The following is a 25110-nucleotide window of genomic DNA, read 5'->3' as shown; positions in this document are numbered from 1 at the left end:
AGACTTCAGAAAGCAATTTTAAGAACATAACACCCTCATTCCCAAGAGGTGGTTAGTGGGTTTCTGTCATTCAGTGGGTTATGGATGTTTGTAGTCATTTAGGGGGATTGGTTACAAGTTGTTACTTGTCATTATCAAGGAGGAAACAAAGGAAACCAGGGACTTCTTTCTCTATCTCCCCCATCCTTCTTCCCCTCCTACTAGTGTTAGGGGATAAAGGGGGATAAATCAGAGCATAAGGGGATGTAAAAGAACAAAGAAAGGCATTTTATTGTACCTCCTTTTAGGCGAGTAAAGCAAAAGCTCTCAAACACTTTAGATTGATAGGGATTTTTGTATAATGATAAAAAAAAAAACTTAATGTTACATTTGCTATACCATCCATTTTATATGATTCAGCTCTTGTGTAAGTTATATGTGAGTATGCAACTCATTTGAAAATGTAATGTAGGCAGTATTAGCAGAATCGTGGTTTCCAAGCTTCTTTCATTTGTGTTGCTCGTTGCTGTTCCTGAGTCGATGGAGTCGCTTCACGCATGCCTGTTTCCTGGTCTCTCCATCAACATTCAACACAGCAATGGCTTTAATTCACCCCGCCAATATAAGCACAGTGAACGTGGAGAAATCCTGTGTTTCGGTGGAATGGATCGAAGGAGGTACCACAAAAGGCAAAGAGATTGACATTGACCATGTGGCTGCGACAAACCCAGAGCTCCTACAGCTTCTTCCCTTACGACCGAAGGACAGTCTGCCACTGTAGGAAAACGTAACGGTCCCGAAGCAAAAACGCAAATCAGTCAACTCCAAAATTCCAGCTCTAAAAGAAGGCCTTCGAAGCCGCTCCACTGGCATGTCCACTGTCTTAGAAGTTCAAATCCCTGCTCAGGAGAATGAAATGGAGGTGGAGCTGCCTATGCCTACAAACTCTCACAAGCAGTTTCCCATTCCCAGCCACCCTCAGGCCTCCTGCTCCACAGTGACAGAATTGCCGTTGTTGATGGTCAGTGAGGAAGCAGAAGAGCAAGCCCACTCCACCCGCAGTACCTCTTCTGCAAACCCTGGGAACTCAGTTCAGAGGAAATCGTGTATCGTGAAGGAGATGGAGAAAATGAAGAACAAGCGTGAAGAGAAGAGGGCCCAGAACTCGGAACTAAGAATAAAGTGAGCACAGGACTATGACAGCAGCTTTCCAAACTGGGAATTTGCCCGGATGATCAAAGAATTTCGTGTTACTATGGAATGTAACCCGCTTACTGTGACAGACCCTATTGAAGAGCACAGGATCTGTATCTGTGTCAGGAGGCGCCCACTGAATAAACAAGAACTGGCCAAGAAAGAAATCGATGTGATTTCTGTTCCCAGCAAGTGTCTCCTCCTGATGCATGAACCCAAGTTAAAAGTGGACTTAACGAAGTACCTGGAGAACCAGGCTTTCTGCTTTGACTTTGCATTTGATGAGACAGCTTCCAATGAAGTTGTCTACAGGTTCACAGCAAGGCCACTGGTACAGACGATTTTTGAAGGGGGAAAAGCAACATGCTTTGCCTATGGACAGACAGGCAGTGGGAAGACACACACAATGGGTGGAGACCTGTCTGGTAAAAGTCAGAATGCATCTAAAGGGATCTACGCCATGGCTTCCCGGGATGTCTTCCTTCTGAAGAATCAGCCTCGATACCGGAACTTAAACCTGGAAGTTTATGTGACATTCTTCGAGATCTACAATGGGAAGGTGTTTGATCTGCTCAACAAAAAGGCCAAGTTACGTGTGCTGGAGGACAGCAGGCAGCGGGTGCAGGTTGTGGGACTGCAGGAGTACCTGGTCACCTGTGCTGATGATGTCGTCAAGATGATCAACATGGGCAGCACCTGCAGGACTTCTGGACAAACATTTGCCAACTCCAATTCCTCCAGCTCCCACGCCTGCTTCCAGATTCTTCTTCGAACTAAAGGGAGATTACATGGCAAATTCTCTTTGGTGGATCTGGCAGGGAATGAACGAGGGGCCGACACATCTAGTGCTGACCTGCAGACTCGCATGGAGGGAGCAGAAATTAACAAGTCTCTCCTGGCTCTGAAGGAGTGCATCCGGGCTCTGGGACAGAACAAGGCTCATACACCGTTCTGTGAGAGCAAGCTGACCCAGCTGCTGAGGGCCTCGTTCATTGGGGAGAACTCGAGGACCTGCATGATCGCCATGATCTCACCAGGCATAAGCTCCTATGAATTCATGTTAAACATGCTGAGATACACAGACAGAGTCAAGGAGCTAAGCCCCCACAGTGGGCCCGCTGGAGAGCAGTCGGTTCAGATGGGAACAGAAGTGATGGCAGCCAGCTCTAATGGGACGTCTCTGGCTGGCAATGAAGAGGAGGAGCTGTCTTCCCAGATATCCAGCTTTAATGAAGCCATGACTCAGATCAGGGCCCTGGAAGAGCTCAGGGAGATCACACAGCAAGGACCAAGCTGGCTTGAGCTCTCTGAGGTGACGGATCAGCCAGACTGTGACTTGGAGACCTTTGTGAACAAGCCAGAATCTGCCCTGACACAGCAGGCTAAGCACTTCTCAGGCCTTCGAGAAGTCATCAAGGCCCTGCGCCTAGCCATGCAACTGGAAGAACAGGCTAGCAAACAAATAAACAGCAAGAAACGGCACCAATGATGACTTCAAATAAAGATCTGTTTGATTTCACACTAGCCTCTTCCCCTCCCCAGAAACCTTTGGGCACCTTCTGGCTTTGGGTAGGAACTGAGTTGGACAGGTTGGGTAAATGTCAACCACGGGGCATCATGCCCAGGAAAGCTGGGGAGAGACGATGTTCTTTTCCTCAGTTTGGAGCAGGAAGAAGGAGTTTTAATGACTGTGCTTCCTCTTCTCCTCCCCATGGAAGGGGAATGCTGTTTGGGTGGTTCCCTGGCTCAGCATCCACTGCTGGTGGAAAGGTTGCCGGGTGCGGCTGCGAGGTGCGTGCTCTGGAAGAGAAGCGGAGCTTGTCTGCCTCCTGCTGCCTCTGCCTGCAGTATCACCCGTGGTCTAACCACTCTCATGATTTTATACTTTCAGAAAAAAAGTTTTAAGACTTCTTTGGGTTTTTTGTTTTTGTTTTGAAGCCTAAGAAAGTCACTAGTTCTTGCCTTTATGTATTTATATGCTGTACCTAACAATAAAGAAAGAAGAAACAAACAAACAAACAAAAAAGAAAATGTAATGTAAAGTTCTAGTTTTATGAAAACTACTATTGTAAAACTATTAATGATAATTAAGAAATGCACGTTAATAATCATCTATAAATAATCAAGTGTATTGTCATGTTAGGGACTAATTTACTTAGTTACAGAAATAAGCCTTATTTAGCTCCCTGTATGTTTTCTTTTTTTCTTTTTCTTTTTTCCCAAGATAGGGTTTCTCTGTGTAGCCCTGGCTGTCCTGGAACTCACTCTGTAGACCAGGCTGGCCTCGAACTCAGAAATCTGCCTGCCTCTGCCTCTGCCTCCCAAGTGCTGGGATTGCCACCCGGCCCTATATATGTTTTCAATGTTAAGCAGAAAGTCAATAGCTAGAAACAAGCAATGTTTGTCAGTCACAAAGCAAGCCCTTCAACAGATACAAGAAAACTGAAATAACCCCATGTGTCCTATCAGACCACCATGGATTAAAGCTGGACTTCAACAACAAGAGATACAACAGAAACCCTACACACTCCTGGAAACTGAACAACTCTCCAATCAATGACCACTGGGTCAGAGAAGAAAAAGAAGTTTACTACCTTCTAAAATACAATGAAATGAAGGCACAACATAACCCAAACTTATGGGACAGCATTAAAGCAGTGCTAAGAGGAAAGCTCATAGCACTAAGAGTGCCCTCATAAAGAAATTAGGCAGTCCTTGTACTAACAATTTAAAAGTGCACCTGATGCCGGCGTGGTGGCGCACGTCTTTAATCCCAGCACTCCGGAGGCAGAGGCAGGCAGATTTCTGAGTTCGAGGCCAGCCTGGTCTACAAAGTGAGCTCCAGGATAGCCAGGGCTACACAGAGAAACCCTGTGTAAAAAAAAAAAAAAAAAAAAACTAAATAAATAAATAAGTGCACCTGAAAGGTTGGAGAAAAAAGAAGCAAATGCGCTCAAGAAGAATAGATGGCAGGAAATAATCAAACTCCGGTCTGAAATCAGTCAATTAGAAACAAAGAGAAAAATACAAAGAATCAACAAAAGGAAGAGCTAGTTCTTTGAGAAAATCAACAAGATAGACAAACCCTTGTCCAAACTAATCAAAAGGCAGAGATGCAGTATTCAAATCAACAAAATAAGATATGAAAAGGGAGATATAATGGACACTGAGGATTTTCAAAGAATCATTAAATGTTACTTCAAAAGCCTGTAGTCCACAAAATTTGAAAATTTAAATGAAATGGATGATTTTTCTAGACAGATACCATTTACAAAAGCTAAATCAAGATCAAGTAAACTACCAAAATAGTCCTATAACCCCTAAGGAAATAGAAGCAGTCATTAAAAGACTCCCAACTAAAAAAAAGCCACTGGCCAGATGGTTTTAGCACAGAATTCGACCATGATTTCAAAGGAGAGCTGAGACCAATACTCCTAAAACTCTTCCACAAAACAGACGCAGAAGGAACACTGCCCAACTCAGTCTATGAGGCCACAGCCACCTAAACCCCACAAAAACCCAACTAAGAAAGAGAGTTTCAAACCAGTTTCCCTTATGAAATGCAAAAATACTCAATAAAATCCTCGTAAACCGAATGCAAGAACACACCAAAGACATCATTCACTATGATAAAGCCAGATTCATCTCAGGGATGCAGGGGCGGTTTGATATAGGTAAATATATCAACTTAATCTACCATATAAGCAAACTGAAAGAAAAAAAAAAAAAAACATGATCATCTCATTGGATGCTGAAAAGCCTTTGACAAAATCCAGCATCCCTTCATGATAAAAGTCTTGGAGAGATCAGAGATATGGGGTGCATACATAAACACAATAAAAGCAATATACAGCAAGCCAAAATAGCCAACCTCAAATTAAATGGAGAGAAACTCAAAGCAATTCCACTAAAATAAGGGACAATACCAGGCTGCCCACTCCCTCCTGTGTTTTCAATATAGCTGAAGTTCTAGCTTCTCTCCCTATCTCTTCAGTGTAGTCCTTGCAGTCCTGGCCACATCATTAAGGCAACTAAAGGAGATCAAGAGGATACAGGTTAGAAAGGAAGAAGTCACAATATCACTATTTGCAAATGATATGATAGTATATATAAGCAACCCCCTCCCCCCAAAAAAACTACCAGAGAACTCCTACAACTGGTAACACCTTCAGCAAAGTGGCTAAATATAAAATTAACTCAAAGAAATCAATAACCCTTTTTTATTCAAATGATAAATGGGCTGAGAAGATAGGGAGACAACACTTCACAATAGCCACAAATAATATAAAATATCTTGGGAGTAATCTAACCAAGTGGGTGAAAGACCTGTATGACAATAACTTCAAGTCTCTAAAGAAAGAAGTTGAGGAAGATCTCAGAAGATAGAAAGCCCTCTCATGCTCATGGATAGGTAGGATTAACAGTGAAAATGGGGCTGGTGAGATGGCTCAGTGGGTAAGAGCACCCGACTGCTCTTCCAAAGGTCCAGAGTTCAAATCCCAGCAACCACATGGTGGCTCACAACCATCCGTAACGAGATCTGGCGCCCTCTTCTGGAGTGTCTGAAGACAGCTACAGTGTACTTACATATAATAAATAAATAAATCTTTAAAAAAAAAAACAGTGAAAATGGCCATCTTGCCAAAAGCAATGCAATTCCCACCAAAACTCCAACACAAGCCTTTACAAACCTTGAAAGACAAATTCTCAACTTCATATGGAAAAACAAAAAGCCCAGGATAGCTAAAACAATCATGAGCAATAAAACAACTGGAGGAATCACCATCCTTGACCTAAAGCTGTACTACAGAGTAATAGTAATAAAAACTGTATGCTATTGGTATAGAGACAGGTTGATAAATGGAATCAAACTGATAACCTTAAAGTGAATCCACACACCTACTGACACTTGTTTTGACAAAGAAGTCAAAATCATACAATGGAAAGAAAGCATCTTCAACAAACGGTGCTTGTCTAACTGAATATCTGCACGTAGAAGAATGCAGATAGATCAATATTTATCACCTGTTGTGGATTTGGTTTTATGCTTGCACTGTGGGTTCCCAAAATGGCACCCACAGGTGAGACACTGAGGGTCTCTGCCCCCAGCTGGTTCTAATTGGTAAATAAAGTTGCCAGCAGCCAATGGGTGGGCAAGGAGATAGAGGTAAGGCTTTAGGATTCGCAGGCAAGGGGACAAGGAAGAAGGAGAACTGCTGTGCCGGGGAAGGATTAAGATCCAAGCTTGAGAGCTGCCAAAGGGAAAACATACACTCAATTGTGTAAGGGCCAGGAAGAACGGCCCCAGGGCGGGGTGGGAGAGCATTGGGTCTAGAATAGCAAAGATGAATATAGATTTTAGTAAGTAATAACTCAGGTGTATCAGAGGGGAGGCATTAGCAACATGGAAGTTTGGGAGTGGTCCAGCCATTGAACTATTTAAGGCATATTAAATATAAGGCTGTGTGTGTCTGTGTGTGTGTGTCTGTGTGTGTGTGTGTGTGTGTGCGCGCGCGTGCGTGTGTGTTTCATTCAAGAATCCAGAGCACTGGGGCAAACAGCAAGGAACTCGCACTGCTGCCGCTGGGGAGAGTAGAGCAGATTAATCTACTACAGCAACAATCACCCTGCACAAAACTCAAGTATAAGTGGATCACAGACTTCAACCTAAAACTGGAAACACCAAATCTGATAGAAAAGAAAGTGGGGAATGCCTTGAACGCACTGGTACAGAAGACAATGCCCTGAACAGAACACCAAAGGCTCAGGCGTTAAGATCAACAATTAGTAAATCAGACCTCATGAAATTGTAAAACTTCTGTAAGGCAAAGGACAGTTCCACCACGAGGACATTACAGTTCCATATATTGATGCACCAAACTTGGGAGCACTGGCTTTCACAAAAGAAATGCTACCAGATCTAAAGCCACAGATTGACCCAACACAATGACACCCTACTCTCACCAACAGACAAGGGTAGACATTATGCCCCATGCTCCAGAAATAAGGCTCAGACTCAAAATATATTTACAGACACCTTGGCCATACAGCTAGGCTCTTTTTCTTTCTTTCTTTCTTTCTTTTTTTTTTTACTAGATCATAACTTACTATAACCCATTTACTCTAATCTACATTCTACCATGAGGCTGCTTACCCATGCTCAGGTACCATGTGTCTGTCCCCTCTCATCTTTCTGGGAGAATCTCCATTACCTGGCTTTATCCCAGAGTTCTTTCTGCCTCCTGGATTTCCCACCTTCTCCTCCACCTGGGTGTGTAGATGTCTCCTAAAAAGGCTATCATCCTACTGTGGGTTTCAGAGAGACTTCCCAGCATCCTGTGCGGCTGAGTGTGGCTCAAGTCTGATGGTTCGGGGTGTATCTCTAGTCACTTTCTCACTCTTTCCCCCGTGGCCATCTTATCATCTTCATGAGTTATGACCCTAACAGAAGGAATTCCTCGAAGACATGAGAAGGAGCCAGTAAGTCAAAGCGAACTCCTGGGAGGGAGGTCCAGATCTGCTGAGACAAGGATGGAAACCAGTCTGCAAAAGTAACGTAAAGCTCTGGGGAAAGGAGTCTGAGTATTAATTGTATGTTCCAATGTCACCCCCTGGTGTTTATTCGGAGAACTGCAGCTCATGTTTGGGCGGTAGCAGGGATGTGACTGGGCTCCAACTGCTGTGGGCTAGCCTGACCTGAGCACAGTGGGCTCTGACCTCCAGGCTGCGGGACCATCATTCTCTGCTCCCAGATGTCCCGACTCCCTCCAGTACAGGGTAAGTTCAGGTACGCTTGGAGATTTGTCCTGGGAATTCGAAGTTGAATTGGGAGGACCATGCATCCAGAGGATGTTAACAGTGGGAGGACAGTACTGAGAAAGGTGTCTTAAAATGTAAGGTAGAACACATCAGCATGGGGTGTGGCCTGCACTGGCTCTATTCATCTCTTGGCTCTAAATCCTTGGATCTCTTGCACGTGTGCGCGCACACATACAGAGAGAGAGAGAGAGAGAGAGAACAAAAAAAGTTTTGAAAGAAAAGAAAGAACCTACAAAATTAGTTGGGTGTGGTGACCCATACCTATAATCCCAATACCTGGGAAATGGGGGCCAGAGAATCACCACAAATACAAGGTCGACAGGGTCTATATGTTGAGTTCTAAGGAGATATAATGAGACCTTGTCTCAAAAGCCAAAGGTGGAGGGAAGAAATCTGGGGATGTGCCTCAGCTGGTAGAGGGCTAGCCTAGCATGTATGAAACCCTGAGTTCAGTCTCCAACATGCCATCAGACTGGGTGTTAAAGTGGAATCTTGTGGTTTCTTGGGAAAGTCCAAGAAATGTTTCACTGAAGCAGACACAGGTGAAAGGGTGTTTTGCTACGGCAGACTCAAGAAGGAACATTTCGCTGAGCAAGCAGGTAAAAAGACTCATGATGAAGGACTCTTTGCTAACAACACGAATGTATTGGTCTGCCTTACATGTGTTGTTAAGCTCCTGGCTTCTTGCCACTTCTATAGACTCAGGCTGATTGGCAGAGTGGTATCAGCTGATACAGACTCACTTGGAGTTTGGCTAAGTCAGACTCACATGCTGAGGCAAGACACGTGGTGAGGCAAGACCTGTAAAGGACATGTAATGTTTGGAAGGTGTACAAATAGGACTCAGTGGACAGGGAGAGGGGCTCACTCGCATAGCTAACCTTGCAATGCTTTTTGATCTCTGCTTTGCTGAGAGAGGCACAGTCGAGAACTTCTCCTGGCATCCCTGATGGTCCTGGTTCCTCCTGCTGCCTCCTGCCGAGGCCTGGCTATTTCTGCTAGGTCATGCCACCACTGCTAATTTGTATTTGCCATCCCGAACCTATGGAACTAGAATGCTGCTATATTCATGAAGTGTTTGCTAGTGGGTAGAGCTGCCACTGCTGACCTGTGAACTGAATTGCAGAAGGGAGTTGCTCCAAAGGATCATTTCTAAAGAAGTGTACTTCCCCTGTATCATAAAAAGGTTAAACCATCTAAGAACCGTCATTAACAGTAGGCATTGAAAAATTAAAGCTGGCCGGGCGTGGTGGCGCACGCCTTTAATCCCAGCACTCGGGAGGCAGAGGCAGGCGGATTTCTGAGTTCGAGGCCAGCCTGGTCTACAAAGTGAGCTCCAGGACAGCCAGGACTACACAGAGAAACCCTGTCTCGAAAAAAAAAAGAAAAAAAAAAAAAAAAAGAAAAATTAAAGCTGCCTTTCCCCTGGCGGCAGCCATCAGGTGAGGCAAGATGGGTGCATACAAATACATCCAAAAGCTATGGAGGAAGAAGCAGTGATGCCCTTTCTTCTGAGGGTCGAGGGTCTGCTGCTGGCAATACCGCCAGCTCTCTGCACTGCACAGGGCTCCCCACCCCACCCGGCCTGAGAAAGCTCGAAGACTGGGGTACAAGGCTAAGCAAGGCTGTCATTTACAGGATTCGTGTCCGCCATGGTGGTCGCAAACGTCGGGTTCCTAAGGATGCAACTTAAGGCAAGCCTGTCCACCATGGTGTTAACCGGCTGAAATTTGCCTGAAGCCTTCAGTCTGTTTCTGAGGAGAGAGCTGGGCGCCATTGTGAGGCTTTGGGAGTCCTGAATTCCTACTGGGTTGGTTAAGATTCCACATATAAATTTTTTGAGGTTATCCTCATTGATCCATTCCATAAAGGTATCAGAAGAAATCCAGACACCCAGTAGATCACCAAACCAGTTCACAAGCACAGAGAGCTCTGCCGGCCGAAAGAGCCAGGGCCACAAGTTCCACCACGCCATGGTGGTTCCCGTTGTGCGGCCTGGAGAAGACGCAATACTCTTCCAGCTCCACCGTTACCGCTAATACATGTGATATTTGTAAAATTCATATCCAATAAACAATTTAGGACAGTCGTTTCTGCTTATAGGTGTTATTTGTTAAAAGTAGTCTACAGGGGCTGGTGAGATGGCTCAGTGGGTAAGAGCACCCGACTGCTCTTCCAAAGGTCCAGAGTTCAAATCCCAACAACCACATGGTGGTTCACAACCATCCGCAACGAGATCTGGCGCCCTCTTCTGGACTGTCTGAAGACAGCTACAGTGTACTTACATATAATAAATAAATAAACCTTTAAAAAAAAAAGTAGTCTACAGATTGTCATGAGTGTTTTGTGAAAATGTAGATGTTAAAGTGCAATCATTGAAAATTACAGGTGATGGCATATCTTGTTTCTGGTGTACTTTCTTTGTATTATGTGCTTAAGGGACTAAGTGTATAGTGTTTGTGCCTTGTGGTGTCCTGTGTGTAAGACCCTGTAAAGGGTAAAAAGGAGTCCTGAAACTAGCCCTGCATGTGTTGGTGCATGAGATAGAATCTACAGCTTTATGATGGCATCTTCTGGTTCAATGACATGATTGCTTGCTTGGGAATTTGATGAGTACAAACTTTAGAGTTGGATTTTGCTTAGAAATATGTAGGAAGAGAGCGTTTCAACCCTGTTTTGTGCATAGACAAGTGAGATCAACTATAACCTACACTGTGAAAATTGAATCCAGGGTTATATTTTCAGAAGACCGGATAAACTTGTTGGAGGAGGTGAGGTTTCGCTTTCTGTTGGATCTGGAGGATGGATCTGGAGATGGTGAAGGTTGGATGGCACTGGATGTAGTGGGGCTTACTTAGGGCAGGTTGTTTCCACTAGAAATTGTAAGCTAGTAACTGTGGTTACAAGTTAATATCAGCCTAGCAAATATAATAAGTTGTGATCAAGACTGCAAACATTAAGCTTTTCCAGCAGCTGGTGTGTGCAGAGGCAGGCGGATCTCGAGTTCCAGGACTGCCTACAATATAGAGAAATTGTCTCTATTCCAGTCCACAATAAAGAAAAACCAAAAGTGGGTGGGCTTCCAGTCAATTCATCATGGGTAAGAATAGTCCATTTTGGTAGTGTGATTTCATTGTTTACAATCTACCCATAGGTGGTTGGCCGGTAACTGCCTGGATGTTCTTCACATTTGACAAAGGCTGCACATGCCACCACATTTTATTTCTATCTGCCAAGCCTTGGAGTAGTTTCCCACAGTGATTTTGAGTGTGGAAGAAATAGTATTGTCCCTGAAAAGCTGGCTTGGTATCAAACTCTAATTGAGGCTTTTATTAAATTGATTTTCCTTTGGAGATTTTAAAAGGATGATCTGATTTCCAGAAAATAGTAGACTCAAAGTCTTGAGACCTAAAATTCTTTTCTATTTGGCAAAACAAGTCACTGTATAGAGATTGTTCAAATCAACTAAAGTAATAAATGTCTGTTAAACAAAAAAAAAAAAAAAAAAAAAGAGAGAGAGAGAGAAAAATTAAAGCTACCGGGTTTGGTGATATGTGCCTGTAACCCCAACACTTGAAAAATGAAGACAGGAGAGTCAGAAGCTCAATATCTTGCATAGCCACTAGCCTAGGCGACACGAGACCCTGCTTCAAACAAAACAAAACCAAAGCCACAAAGCACTGGGGTGTAGTTCAACTAGGTGAGCAAGGCTAGACCTAGGTTCAGGCTAGGAGTTCCACAGCCAGTGCTTGCGTGGCATGCGTGAGACCCATGGTCCCAGCACTAACATCAACATATGCACATACACACACACAAACATACATACAAGCACACACACTCGTATACATGCATACAAGCAAATATGCATGCACACACACTTCAGTCCCTAGCACTGAAAGGAGAGAAGATAATTCTCTTGCTATTCTGAAGCATAAAGTAGGTACACTGGGCTTGGCTGCTTCTAGAAATTCTAGGAAAGAATTCACACTCTCCTCTCCTGAGCTTCTGGAAGCTTCCTGCTTTCCTGTGTCACTCCAAACTGGGGCTTGGCATCCTGACTCCTGTTGACTCTACTGGCCATCCTTCTGATGAGACCCACCTGATTCATCACCTATGATCAATAATATCCTCATCTTGAGATCCTTAAACTGGCCAGCTGGTATTGTCACACGCCTTTAATCCCAGCACTGGGGAGGCAGAGAGGCAGGATCTCTAAATTCAAGGCCAGCCTGATCAACAGAACCAGTTCCAGGAATGCCAGGGCAACACACACACACACACACACACACACACACACACACACACAAACTGTCTGCCAAGAGCCATGCAGCAGGAACAAAAAAACAGCTTTAGAACTCATGGAATGCATTCCACCAGTTAACACAATCACAATGGCTGTACCACGGGCATGCATGGCCCTGAGGACTACCTGTCCTGAAGACTTCATGCTATTGTGCAGTTTTGCTCTGGTTGTGGCCTTCACTTCCCTCTTAATCTAAATTGTATGAAAACTCTAAGGGGGCTTCCAGCCCCTCAGTGGGTGGCATCATTGACACAATAATAGTGCTTGATCTCTTTCAGGCATTGCTGCTGGAGCAGACTAATGATTCTATCACCACCCCGGGGAAGAAATTAGAGATGTAGATTGTCAGCAGTGACCACCACCCTTAGAAAACATTTGGAAAAATAAAATTATTAGTGGAGCTAGGTTAAGATGTTTTGGGTAAGCCGGGCGTGGTGGCGCACGCCTTTAATCCCAGCACTCGGGAGGCAGAGGCAGGCGGATTTCTGAGTTCGAGGCCAGCCTGGTCTACAGAGTGAGTTCCAGGACAGCCAGGGCTACACAGAGAAACCCTGTCTCGAAAAACCAAAAAAAAACTCCAATAAATAAATAAATAAATAAATAAATAAATAAAAATAAAAAGATTTTTTAGGTACTCCTCTGATGTAGAAAATTTTAGGGGACAGTTTGAAGTTTGGACAGTCACTCTCTTAGTAGTTAAGCTAGGAATTTTTTTAAAGTCAGGGGACAAGACAATGACTGCCATGGCTGACAGGACTCTTCCTGGTGATGGTTTCTTGTACCCACTTTTGCCCTCAGCTCTCTGATATAATTTATAACAATTTGCTGATGAGTAGATATGCATTCTGAGGATTTAAAGTAGACATATATGACTGCTTGTTCTTTATATAAAAGTTTAGATCTGTGATTCTTTTAAAATTCTTACAAGATTACTTTTAAAGATAAATAATAAAATAATTGCTACTTTTTGGTAACTGCAAATTGCTGCCTGCCGGTAAGAGAAAGTGGCTGAGCAGACTCACATTGTTAATCTGTAACAAGTTGCTTAGTTACAAATGTTCTTGGGAATAATTTGTTTTCTTTACCTGTGCTACAAAATGTTTTTCATGTAAAGGTATTGGGGAACATACTGTTTTTAAATATCATTCACTAGAAGGAAAATAGGATGTAGTCACATTGTAATTCTATACTGCTTGAAAGATTTTACTGGGATATATAAGCTATGAAAGAAAAGAATGTGTGTTGGAGCTTGCTCCATCCACCAGTTGTGTATGTGTGTGTGTGTGTGTGTGTATTGTGAAATGCTTGGAGCCTGCTTGATCCAAGGCTTCAGAGGAGAAGATCCCTTTGTGGCCTAAAGATAATTGCCAGGACATTTTGGTGAAGAATGTGGCCGATTTCTGCCCTTGTCCAAAGAATCTGCCCGAGGCTACTTGAAGAGTTGTGAATGAATAGTTTTGGTGGAGAAGATTTCCAGACAGCCTAGCATTGACCATATTGATTGGTTATTAGTGGCCTCACTAATGCAGATCTGTAATGAACAGGAACAAGCTGAACAAGGAAAAACACAAAAGTACAGCTTGAGGCAGAGGCTGGTGGGTGTCTGCGTGTGAGGCCAGCCTGGTCTACAGGCAGTGAAGGAAACTCCATGAAAACCAGAGGGCTGCTGAGGCTGGATTTGAAAAGGGGGTCCGTATTCCAGCCCCAGCAAGCTGCAGAACTTGGCAGCTTTGACCAGGTGGTTCTGGCTTTAGATTGAAATATACATGAAAGTGGTTGTGGAATCTCAATCCACATTAAAGGAAAGCTACTAAGGCCAGGCTTGTGTCAGGGGTGTCGCCACATAGAGAGGCCTAGAGAGGCCATTGTGTGAAACTGTGAAGGTGACGCCTGGGTTGCCTTGGAGACTGAAAAATGTTGGAGATGCAAGAAGTATGGGATGCCTTTCCAGGAAAGCTGTTAACAGGGAGTTGAACCAGCCCAAGAGAAAGAGCTGTGTTACCTACAGTCAACAAAGCAAAAACCAGTTAGAGATCTGAAACAATGGGGAGTCCTCAGGTCCCCTAGGGCCTGGGAACTAGAACCTAGTTTCACCCTATGATTAAAATTGAATCTGAAAGTGTCTGGAGAGATGGCTCAGTGGTTAAGAGCACTGACTGCTCTTCCAGGGGTCCTGAGTTCAAATCCCAGCAACCACAAGGTGGCTCACAACCATCTGTAATGAGATTTGACACCCTCTTCTGGAGAGTATGATGACAGCTACAGTGTACTTAGATATAATAAATAAATAAATAAACCTTTTTGAAAAATCGAGTCTGAAAACAAAATGTCAGTACTTAGGACATGTTCCTCCTCTAGCTTGTCCCAACACCATAAACGGGAATGGTAGTGTGGCCACCCCATGTTTCTCTCTCTCTCTCTCTCTCTCTCACTCACTCTCTCCCCTCTCCCCTCTCCCCTCTCCCCTCTCCCCTCTCCCCTCTCTCCCCCTCTCTCAGTTTTTTTATTTTTTAAAGATTGATTGATTGATTGATTTTATATAAGTACACTGTAGCTGTCATCAGACACTCCAGAAGAGGGCGCCAGATCCCATTACATGTGGTTGCTGGGTTTTGAACTCAGGATCTTCAAAAGAGCAGTCAGTGCTCTTAACGGCTGAGCCATCTCTCCATCCCCCCACTTAATTCTTTCTCATCCCTGCCACTCAGTTCTGTCTGCACCCCTGGCCAGGGCTGGAATGCCTGCTGTCTGCTGGCCCCCACAGTTTGTTTCTTTGCAATTGTATCTTTACAGTTTCTAACTAAAAATGAAACGCTGAAGTCTTGTGCGTTTGACTGTCTGTGTTTCTACCCAGGAAGCCTGCTTGTGTCTTCTTGGCTCTCTCAATACTCCTTTGTGGCTTTAAAAAAAAAAAAAAATGTTGCCTTTTGTTTCCTTTTTTTCAAATATATTTTTATCACTACTTTGTTTGTGGGTTCTTGGTGGGTTCTCTTTTATCTGTCTCCTAACAATATCTTCTTGGCTCAGCCCAGCTTCTCCTGACTCTACTGTCTTCTCTCTGCTTCGTCTGTCTCCTGGACCCCATTTCTTCCTACTCTCCAATCCTACTACTTTCTCTTTTACTACTACCCTTTCCAAGTTCTTACTCTCCCGCCCTACCCCTGAGAAGTCCAAGAGCCAACAGTCACTGAAAGCATAGGACCATTCAAAGGGCTCTTGCATACAAAATTTCATACTACACGCCTCCCCGTTCACTTTGGCTACTAATCATGTAGTTTTGAAGCTGCTTCTCGGTTCTTTCCATGCCTTTGGCAGGGTTCTCGGGTCTGATGTGATCTTCTGTTGATTCTCAGGAGCGCATCCACAGCTGAGATAACCTAATAGTGCTGCTTCTCTTTCCCGTAATTTGGGTGCTGTTTCTTGAATCTTTTTTATTCCTGGACTGTCATCTTCTAACATCTTATGTTTTGGGGTTCCTCATCGAAGCCTCTTAATCTCTGTTCTGGCCTCTGTTAACCTTTGGCTTGCAGCTCTGACTTGGACTTGCAGGATGCTGCATTCAGCATTATCTGTCTTAAAGTCCAGCTCATGGACCTGTTGTTGCTCTGCATTATGGAAAGCTCTGTGTTGCAGGAGACCAAAGTCCTGGTCATTGGCCTGTCAGTGCTTAGGTGCTGAACATTTCTTGTCTAGGCTTTTCTGGCTGGCAGGGAAGGGCAGTGGCTGGTCAGGTTCTCTTCTTTGCTCTTTTTTAGTCAGTGGCCAAGGTTCTCAGAAACCTCCCCTGCTCAACTCTGAGATTTATTAGTTTTGATGGTATCCACAGCTTTTTGTTTCCTGTGGAAATATAAACAAATACACATTTCCAAGGCAAAATATTCACTGACTTCTATTCTAATGTTAACACATCCTGATGGTATAGCGTCTGATTTAATTCTACAGGTTGTTTTTTTTTTTAATAACTCAGTGTCTCTCAGCCACTGTTTTCCCTTTCCCATTAACGTTCAGAAAATGTAAAGTTAAGAATGCTATTTAGTCTATCCCTGGGGGGGGGGTGTTATTCTTCCCTTTTTTTTTTTTTCAAAAAAAAATATTTCTTTTAAGGTACAATTAGATCTTCCTACAGCTGCTTGTCCTGTGGGGTTGTGTGGTGTACCTGTAGTGTGCTTTATATTATAATATTCAGAGAGCTGTTTCATCTCCCTGGAGACACATGCTGAGTCACTGTCAGTCTTCATTTGTACAGGCGTCCCCATAATAGCCCTGACTTCCAGTAAATGTGTAATCCCAGAACCAGCCTTTTCAGAACTCGAAGCAGTCGGCCATTGAAGCCCTGAATATGGATCAATAGAATGGTATAGAAACTTCAGTTTTCCAAGTTCTGCATTGAAACAGTCCATCTGCCAGATCCACTTCTTTGGTACCCTTAAAGGGTCATGGTGTTTGACTATACAAAGAACAAATAAGGCATTTGCTTATCATTTCCTTGGCTTGTTGTCAGGTGATAGGAGGTTTTTTTGTTTTGTTTTGTTTTTTCATTTAACCTTTACTGTTAACATGATGTTTTCATGAAATTTTGAGACTTTGAATACATTCCTATTAATAACTGGTCAATTTCTTCATTTCCTTGTGCTAATGGACCTAGCAAGCCTATATAACACCAAATATGGGTGATATATAATGCACAATTTCTGTTTCCAATTGTCTGTTCAGTTGTGTAAATAATGTTAATTCTGAATTATCAAGAATAGATTCAGCAGTTTTCATATGCAAAACAATTCCTTGTGTATATTAAGAGCCAGTAATTATATTAAGAGGTTCAGGAAAATCTAATAAATCCATAGGAATTGCATACAACTCTAATTTTTGAACGGAAGTATATGGGCTTTGAATTACTGTCTTTATTTTTTTTCTGACTTATAACCAGCCATTCCCAATTTATTTGCATCAGTATAAAATGTAGGCATTTCAGAACTTAAAATCAAATTTTTTTTAAACTGAATACACTTGCTTTTAGGATATTTGCTGTTAATTTCTTTTGTTGTTCCCATTCAGGAAGCATTTGTGAACCCCAAAAAAACCACCATGGAGCCAACTCCAATGCAATCACACTAGGGTCTTTATTCAAGCTCAAGCTTGGGCTTACCCACCTCTCTGATGCAGCAGAACAGGAGGGTGAAGCCGGGGCCCTCAGAGGGACGAGGTTTTATAGGAAATGGCGAGCAAGTGAGGTGGTGTCCAGCCCCGCAAACATCTAATTGAGTGATTATTGTAAGTGGACAGGTGGGTGCCATGAACAATCACAAACCGTTTGAAAGTTCATCTGGAACTATCAGACTAATCCTGATTGGCTGTTGCTAAGGAGTAGCTAGGGAGTAACTCTGGGGTATGGGCCAGGGATGGAAAAAAGCAGGATTTGAAATTAATTACTGGGGCTGGAGAGATGGCTCAGAGGTTAAGAGCACTGACTGCTCTTCCAGAGGTCCTGAGTTCAATTCCCAGCAACCACATGGTGGCTCACAGCCATCTGTCAAATGGGACCCCATACTCTCTTCTGGGTGTGTCTAAAGACAGTGAGAGTGTACTTATAGATATATAATAAATAAACTTTTAAAAGAAAGAAATTAATTACTATCATAGGCCATGCCTTAGGTAGAAAAGAAGGTAACGAAATTATTCCAGGCTGTAACTGAATCATTGGTTGGATTACTCCATCCACAGCTCTCAATCTATTAACAGTCTCCATTTCCCCAATTTCTTTCCTTTTTTGTAACAAATACACAGGAATTCCATGGGCTGGTAGACTAATTTTAAGCTTCCAGCTGCTCTTATAATAACTGCTCAAATGCCTGTAATTTTTCTTTAGTTAAGGGCCACTAAACCACACCACCCACACAGGTTTGTCAGTCAACCATTTTAAGGGTAGGGCCTCTGATATAATTTCAGCAGTGCCCCCCCCCTATAAATTTGGAAACTCAGTCCCTGTTTGTGTCCTATTTTTGGACAACCTGCACAATCTAGGGTTGTTCTGGGTGACATTTTTCAATACCTTCCACTGAAGCAACTTTTATTTCACTCCTTATTATAGAGAGTGTGTCTGGTATTGAGGGAATATTAATGTGAGTTCCTCACTAATGTGATGGGTCTCATCCTCATAAAATTATGGCTCTGTCAGCCACATAGGCCTTAACTTTTTTATTTGATCCTCTGGTCCTACACATTTAAGCCATCACACACTTTGTATTGTCTGAGATAACTGTCCAATTTCTAGAAACTGGGTGCAAACTTCTGCACCAACAGATGCTGGCTGGCTTGAGATGGGGCCCCAGATACAGGGAGCAGCCAAAACTCCACTCGCAGCCTTCCCCCTGAGTGTGGGCTTCTGGTCCCTGCTCCCTCCTGCTCTGCTCCTACACTTCATTGCTCATGGTCCCCACACTTAGGTTTTTACCCTGTGTTTTAAATGCTTTTCTTCTCCCTATACCCATACAAAATGCTCCACAGAAGCTTTCCCAATGGCCCCCGTCCTACAATAGCCCCATTTGTTGCTGATACATCTGTAAAGACCTTTTAGATGCTGTGGAGAAACTCTGGCTAAACCGGACCGTCATCCCTTTCACCTCAGGCGGGACACAATTACTTACAGCCCTCTCTGTTTTCCTTTCCCTTCCCTTGGTGCTCTGCGGCTGCCCACTGTGCCTGCCAGCTCCCTCTGCACTCGCTTCCATTCCCTGGCTCTCTCCGCCTCTCCTGCCTCTACTCCCCCTCGTCCCAACCCACCCAGGAAACTTCCCAGTTTTACTCTGTATTCAAATCATCTGCTTAGTGGTTATTTTTCAGAAAGTCTCTCCAGAAATGCAGGACAGCAATCACATGATATATCATAGCCATCAAGTCAAAACTCTTCCTACGAGGTGACGAGCTTACCCCTTCTTCAATGGACTTTGTCATCAGGAAACAGATAATCAAAAATTGACTCCCTGCCCCACATTTTTTTTATATTGCCTTAGAGTTTGGAATGATCGTTTCATGCTAAAATACTGTAATTCCTAGCTTTCCTTGTGGTCAGGCTAGGCACCTCAAACAGGGAGGTTACTGCTGCAGTCATTCCGCCTGCTACCACTGCTCTAGCCAGACTTTATCACCTGTTGCCAAAGCTGCCATCGCCAACCAATAACTCATGTCCCCAGCCCCCGCTAACCTCCAACTCCCTTCCTTTATGAATTGGTACTTCATAAAGAAATACTGCATGCTTCATAAAAATTAGATTCTACACACACAGACACCCATTTTGTTTTTTGCTTAATGTTTTTCATATTCACCCATGCCCTAGGCTGTTCAGATCTTCATGCCACAGGTCCCAATTCATAAGTCTTGAGGCAGTAGAAGAGTTGTCCACGTAGTGTGTGGACCTGAGCGGAGTCTGCTGTTCACCGAAGCTTCCATGAGTTCCTGACGATCAGTCTCTCTGTCCGTCTCAGTTGACCGTCCCTACGCACAGGAGGAAGTGCGTGAAGACCCACATTTCCTCCAGTGCCCCGCATCCCTACAAAAGTGAGCATGCCACCTCAGCTGCTGCACTGTCTCGGGAGCTGCTGGGCTTTTATTATTGCTTACATTATCAGTGTATCTACTGTGTTACTGTGTGTGCGTGTGTGTGTGCGAGGGAGAGAGAGAGAGAGAGAGAGAGAGCAGTCTGTATTATGACATTATATGTAGAGGTCATGGGGCCGCTTGCAGGAATCAGTTCTCTCCTTCCACTACAGGGGTTCCAGAGATTAAACTCAAGACACCAGGCTTGGCAACTTTACCTGCTGAGCCTTCTTGATAGGGTAGCAGCTGGTTTGAAAGGAGGAAATTGCATAGAAAGGATTTACCTCCTCTGTTAATTCAGACTTCTATACAAACATCCTCCCGCTCAGCCAGAACACGCTTTGGTAAACAACTATGAAAATGTCATTGTATTTATCCAAAAATGTCCAAATATCTCTTCTGAAAAAAATTACCAAGCCGGGCGTGGTGGCGCACGCCTTTAATCCCAGCACTCGGGAGGCGGAGGCAGGTGGATTTCTGAGTTCGAGGCCAGCCTGGTCTACAAAGTGAGTGCCAGGACAGCCAGGGCTACACAGAGAAACCCTGTCTCCTCAAAAAACCAAAAAAAAAAAAAAAAAAATTACCTCTCCAAACCCCCTACCTTGCTGTCCCCAGCTAAGCTTCACCTGCTCACTGGGACATCTATTTTACAAACTGAGAACTGAACAGGAGTCACATTCCCTGGGTTGGAGCTGTGGCTCATCATAGAATCTTTGTCTAGAATCCCCCAATGAGGGGCTGGGGGCGTGGCTCAGTGGTGGAGCCCCTGCCTAGAATCCCCCAATGAGGGGCTGGGGGCGTGGCTCAGTGGTAGAGCCCCTGTCTAGAATCCCCCAGTGAGGGGCTGGGGGCGTGGCTCAGTGGTGGAGCCCCTGCCTAGAATCCCCCAATGAGGGGCTGGGGGCGTGGCTCAGTGGTAGAGCCCTTGCCTAGAATCCCCCAGTGAGGGGCTGGGGACGTGGGTCAGTGGTAGAGCCTGTGCCTAGAATCCCCCAGTGAGGGGCTGGGGGCGTGGCTCAGTGGTAGAGGCCCTGCCTAGAATCCCCCAATGAGGGGTTGGGGGCGTGGCTCAGTGGTAGAGCCCCTGCCTAGAATCCCCCAGTAAGGGCTGGGGGCGTGTGGCTCAGTGGTAGAGCCCCTGCCTAGAATCCCCCAGTGAGGGCTGGGGGCGTGGCTCAGTGGTAGAGCCCCTGCCTAGAATCCCCCAATGAGGGGTTGGGGGCGTGGCTCAGTGGTAGAGCCCCTGCCTAGAATCCCCCAGTAAGGGCTGGGGGCGTGTGGCTCAGTGGTAGAGCCCCTGCCTAGAATCCCCCAGTGAGGGGCCGGCGGGCGTGGCTAATAGAGGGAGAGACATGGGGCATGTGTAAAGCTATGGCCCATTTGCTACACATCTGCTCCCACCAACTTTATATTTTCAAACATTTGAAATTGTGGAGCTGGAGAAATGGCTCAGTGGTTAAGCGTACTTGGTGCTCTTGCAGAGGACTTAGGTTTGACTTCTAGTACACACATGGCAGCTCACAACTGTCTGTAACTCCAGTTCCAGGAGATCCAACACCCTTTTCTGGTACATTTCCATACAGGCAGTGAAATGCCCAGGGCATTAAAATAAAAATAAATTAAAATTTAAAATAAGATATAAATACTAGGGGCTGGTGAGATGGCTCAGTGGGTAAGAGCACCCGACTGCTCTTCCGAAGGTCCAGAGTTCAAATCCCAGCAACCACATGGTGGCTCACAACCATCTGTAACGAGATCTGGTGCCCTCTCCTGGAGTGTCTGAAGACAGCTACAGTGTATATAATAAATAAATAAGTCTTTAAAAAAAAAGATATAAATACTACACTATAATTTTAAGTGTTCTGGCAACCACATTTTAAAATGCTGAAAGAAAGAAACAGTGTTGGAGATATAGCTCAGTAGTACAGTATTTACGCAGCACGTACAAAGCCCTGGGTTCTATCCCAAATACCCCTTCCACAAACCCTAAATTTTACAAATTTTGGAGGTCCAGGCATGGGGGCATACACCTATAATCTCAGCAATGGAGAGATGGAGGCCAGAATATCAGGAGTTCAAGGCCACCCTCAGCTGTCTAGCAACATAGAGGCTACTGGCCTTGGTTACATGAGATCCTGTCTCACAAAACAAAACAAAACTAAAATATCAAGCAAAAAAAAAAAAAAAGTGAAGTTAGACTGGTGTCCCAATAAAAGTAAAATTAAAAAGTATGGTTAATGTTCGCAACAGAATATTTGGCTTGAAAAAGTCAGCCCAGGAATGTAACTCAGATCTGTCACTCCAGCAGTGTGTCTCTGTCACCCCAGCACTCTGTCTGTCACCTCAGCACTCTGTCTGTCACCCCAGCACTCTGTCTGTCTCCCCGGCACTCTGTTTCCCTAGCACTGAGATGGCTGACAGTCCATATTGAGGTATGTAAAGAAATCAAAATTCAATCGGAACGATGAGGGAAAGGACTGTGAGCGATGGCGATACCTTGGGAGTATAAGAACCTGAGTTTGAATCCCCAGAACCACTGTAAAGCTAGAGAGTGGCATAGTGAAGATTTGTGATCCCAGCACCTCCATGGAGAGGTGGAGGTGGAGACAGAAGAATTGCAAAGAGATTTCAGGCCAGGTAAAGTGGAGTAGAGCTGTAAATAAGACAGACCCTATGTCAGGGTAGAAACCAAGAAGCGATCTCCACAGATGCCATGGTATGCACAAACTCACACCTAAACACATACACAGATGCTGTGGTATGCACAAACCCACACTCACACACATACACAGATGCTGTGGTATGCACAAACCCACACTCACACACATACACAGATGCTGTGGTATGCACAAACCCACACTCACACACATACATACAGAATGAGAAAAAGGGAGAATACCAGGCACGGTAGCTCACACCTTTAATCCTGGAGCTCACAGGCAGAGGCAGGAGAATCTCTGTGGGTTCCAGGTCAGCCTGAGATGGCTCAGCAGTTAAGAGCACTGACTGTTCTTCCAGAGGTCCTGAGTTCAATTCCCGGCAACCACATGGTGGCTCACAATCATCTGTAATGAGATCGGATGCCCTCTTCTGGTGTGTCTGAAGACAGCAAGAATAGGAAAGGAAAGGAAACGAAAGGAAGAAAGGAACCCGTTTAGGGCATGGCTCATAGGCAGGAGCATTTGCTATAAAAACCTAAAGGCCCAAACCAGACCCCCATCTCCCATGTGAAAAGGCCCGGCACAACCATGCAGGCCTGCAATCCCAGCATCGGAGGTAGGCGGCGGAGCAGGCAGATCCCAGTCGGCCACAGTGGGATGCTTCCAGATCAGAGAGGAGACCTTGTCTCAAGGGTTTACAGTGGAGAGCCATAGAGGAAGATGCCCCACACGCCCGCACACATAAGTGCACATATGTCACACACCACACACGGAAAATGGCTAAAATAATCACTTTATGTTATACAACTGCAATAAAAGCATATAAAATCCAGCACTCAGGAGGCAGAGGCAGGCGGATTTCTGAGTTCGGGGCCAGCCTGGTCTACAAAGTGAGTTCCAGGACAGTCAGGGCTACACAGAGGAAACCCTGTCTTGAACCCTCCCCCCAAAAAAAGCATATAAAATCAATATTTTATTTCACATATTCAGAATATCATTTCAACCTGTAGTTGTCAAGCTGTTTAAGCTGTTGAGAGGTTTTCCCACATGTTTGACCTTTGTCCACCTCTCATCTCAGTCCGAACCCACCACGTTTCAATTGCTTACCGGCCATGGGGCCTACCAGACTACGCAGAATTGGTCTTCAAACCTGTCTGCCAAGATTCTGTCACTTCAGCCAAGCACCTGGTCTCCAGGTCACATGGCAACATCTCTACAGACACACCGGTGGCTTTTGTGCCCCTCTCAAATCTACAATCACACCTGCCCACAGCTCCCAGGTCCATGCCAGGATCTCCAACTGTTTTTTGGGTCTGCCGAAGGAGCACCCTTGATTCTCAATCACTGTTTTTTTTTTCCTTTGCATGAATTTGCATCTCATTTGCGTGTCAAGCTAAGTGACCTCAGATGGTCATCTCGAAGTCAGGGAGGCGCTGGGCTGGATAGGAGCTCCGGGAACGTTCTTCCTCCTGCTTCTCCTCAGGCCCTTTGTCCTCTTCAACACAGCTCTTCTCCTGCTCCTCTCGTTCCTCTTCCTCCTCTTCCAGGATAGTGTCCAGCTCTTCCCGAAAGGTCCCCATCTCCAGTCCCAGGTCACACAGTTGTCCCAACAGCTGGACATCCACTCGGCGCAGGTTCCCCTGTAAGAATAAAGGAACACCATGGAGATGCTCCACGGGGAGCAAGAAAGCCTGCCAGAGCTCCGTGGGGGCAAGTTTCAGCTCAAGTCCTGTCCTGCCTGGCCAGGGCCCTCACCTCTGTCTCATCTCCGGCTCCGTTTTCTCATCCTTGCCTTTGGGCTCTCCCAGCCCCCATTCCATCTGAGGTCCTGTCTGATCCTGCTCTGCGTCTCTGATTTCTATCTCTGTTCTCTGAGACTAACTCCAATCCTGTCTCTCATGCTCTGTCCCCACCCTGGCCCAGGCTGATCCTCGGCTACGTCTACCTTTATCAATATTCACTCACGTTCCTTGTCCTCTCCTATCTCTCTAAGGCCCTCACTCACCAGCTCCTCCCAGATCCATAGAAGCAGCTCCCTGGCACCCCCAAGTTCTCCCCCTGAAGACGTAAGGGCCTGGCCGGGGTTCCCTTCTGGTGGGGGCACCCTTAGGGCCTTGGGGAGTGGACCCAATCCACTGGGCTCCAGTCCGGCCTGCTTCAGCTGCACCCACAGCTCCATAGTCCGAACCATGGACTGAAGAGCAGGAAGTAGCAAGGTCCAAGTGACCCAGTCCCCTGGGAAGCTGTGGGATACAGGGAAGGCGGGGAGGGGCTGGCAGAGATATCCCAAAGTCCATTCTTCACTGTGAATCAGCTGGCCACACTTTCTTTCTTTCTTCCTTCCTTTCTTTCCTTTCCTTTCCTTTCCTTTCCTTTCCTTTCCTTTCCTTTCCTTTCCTTTCTTTCTCTTTCTCTCTTTCTCTCTCTTTCTCTCTTTCTCTCTTTCTTTCTCTTTCTCTCTTTCTCTCTTTCTCTCTTTCTCTCTTTCTCTCTTTCTCTCTTTCTCTCTCTCTCTCTTTCTCTCTTTCTCTCTTTCTCTTTCTCTCTTTCTCTCTTTCTCTT

At 45.0% G+C, this 25110-nt stretch overlaps 1 protein-coding gene and 2 pseudogenes across 1 annotated transcript; 2 read left to right on the top strand and 1 right to left on the bottom strand.

The window, feature by feature from the left end:
• The first annotated feature begins 519 nt into the window (after nucleotides 1–519).
• Nucleotides 520–2707, top strand: LOC110298810 (kinesin-like protein KIF2C pseudogene; annotated as a pseudogene).
• A 6737-nt stretch (nucleotides 2708–9444) lies between these two features.
• LOC110299374 (large ribosomal subunit protein eL15 pseudogene) lies at nucleotides 9445–10031 on the top strand (annotated as a pseudogene).
• A 13301-nt stretch (nucleotides 10032–23332) lies between these two features.
• Nucleotides 23333–24757, bottom strand: Erich4 (glutamate rich 4). Its single transcript, XM_021169110.2, has 2 exons — nucleotides 24554–24757; nucleotides 23333–24188 (listed from the first exon to the last, which is right to left on the bottom strand). The coding sequence occupies exons 1-2, from the start codon at nucleotides 24737–24739 to the stop codon at nucleotides 23952–23954; spliced, it is 423 nt and encodes a 140-aa protein (XP_021024769.1). The 5' UTR covers nucleotides 24740–24757; the 3' UTR covers nucleotides 23333–23951.
• Nucleotides 24758–25110: the final 353 nt, after the last annotated feature.

Source organism: Mus caroli, unplaced genomic scaffold (assembly GCF_978045245.1).
Source record: "Mus caroli unplaced genomic scaffold, Mus_caroli_1 scaffold_8, whole genome shotgun sequence".
In the NCBI taxonomy this organism is placed as follows: Eukaryota; Metazoa; Chordata; class Mammalia; order Rodentia; family Muridae; genus Mus; species Mus caroli.
Note: the sequence above shows the minus strand (reverse complement) of the source record. Positions and strands in the feature narration are given on the sequence as shown.

Coding starts and splice junctions, on each gene's coding strand:
- Erich4 (XM_021169110.2), bottom strand. CDS start 24,739: ATGGTTCGGACTATGGAGCTGTGGGTGCAGCTGAAGCAGGCCGGACTG. Junction 24,189..24,553: donor TATGGATCTGGGAGGAGCTG/GTGAGTGAGGGC, acceptor TTATTCTTACAG/GGGAACCTGCGCCGAGTGGA.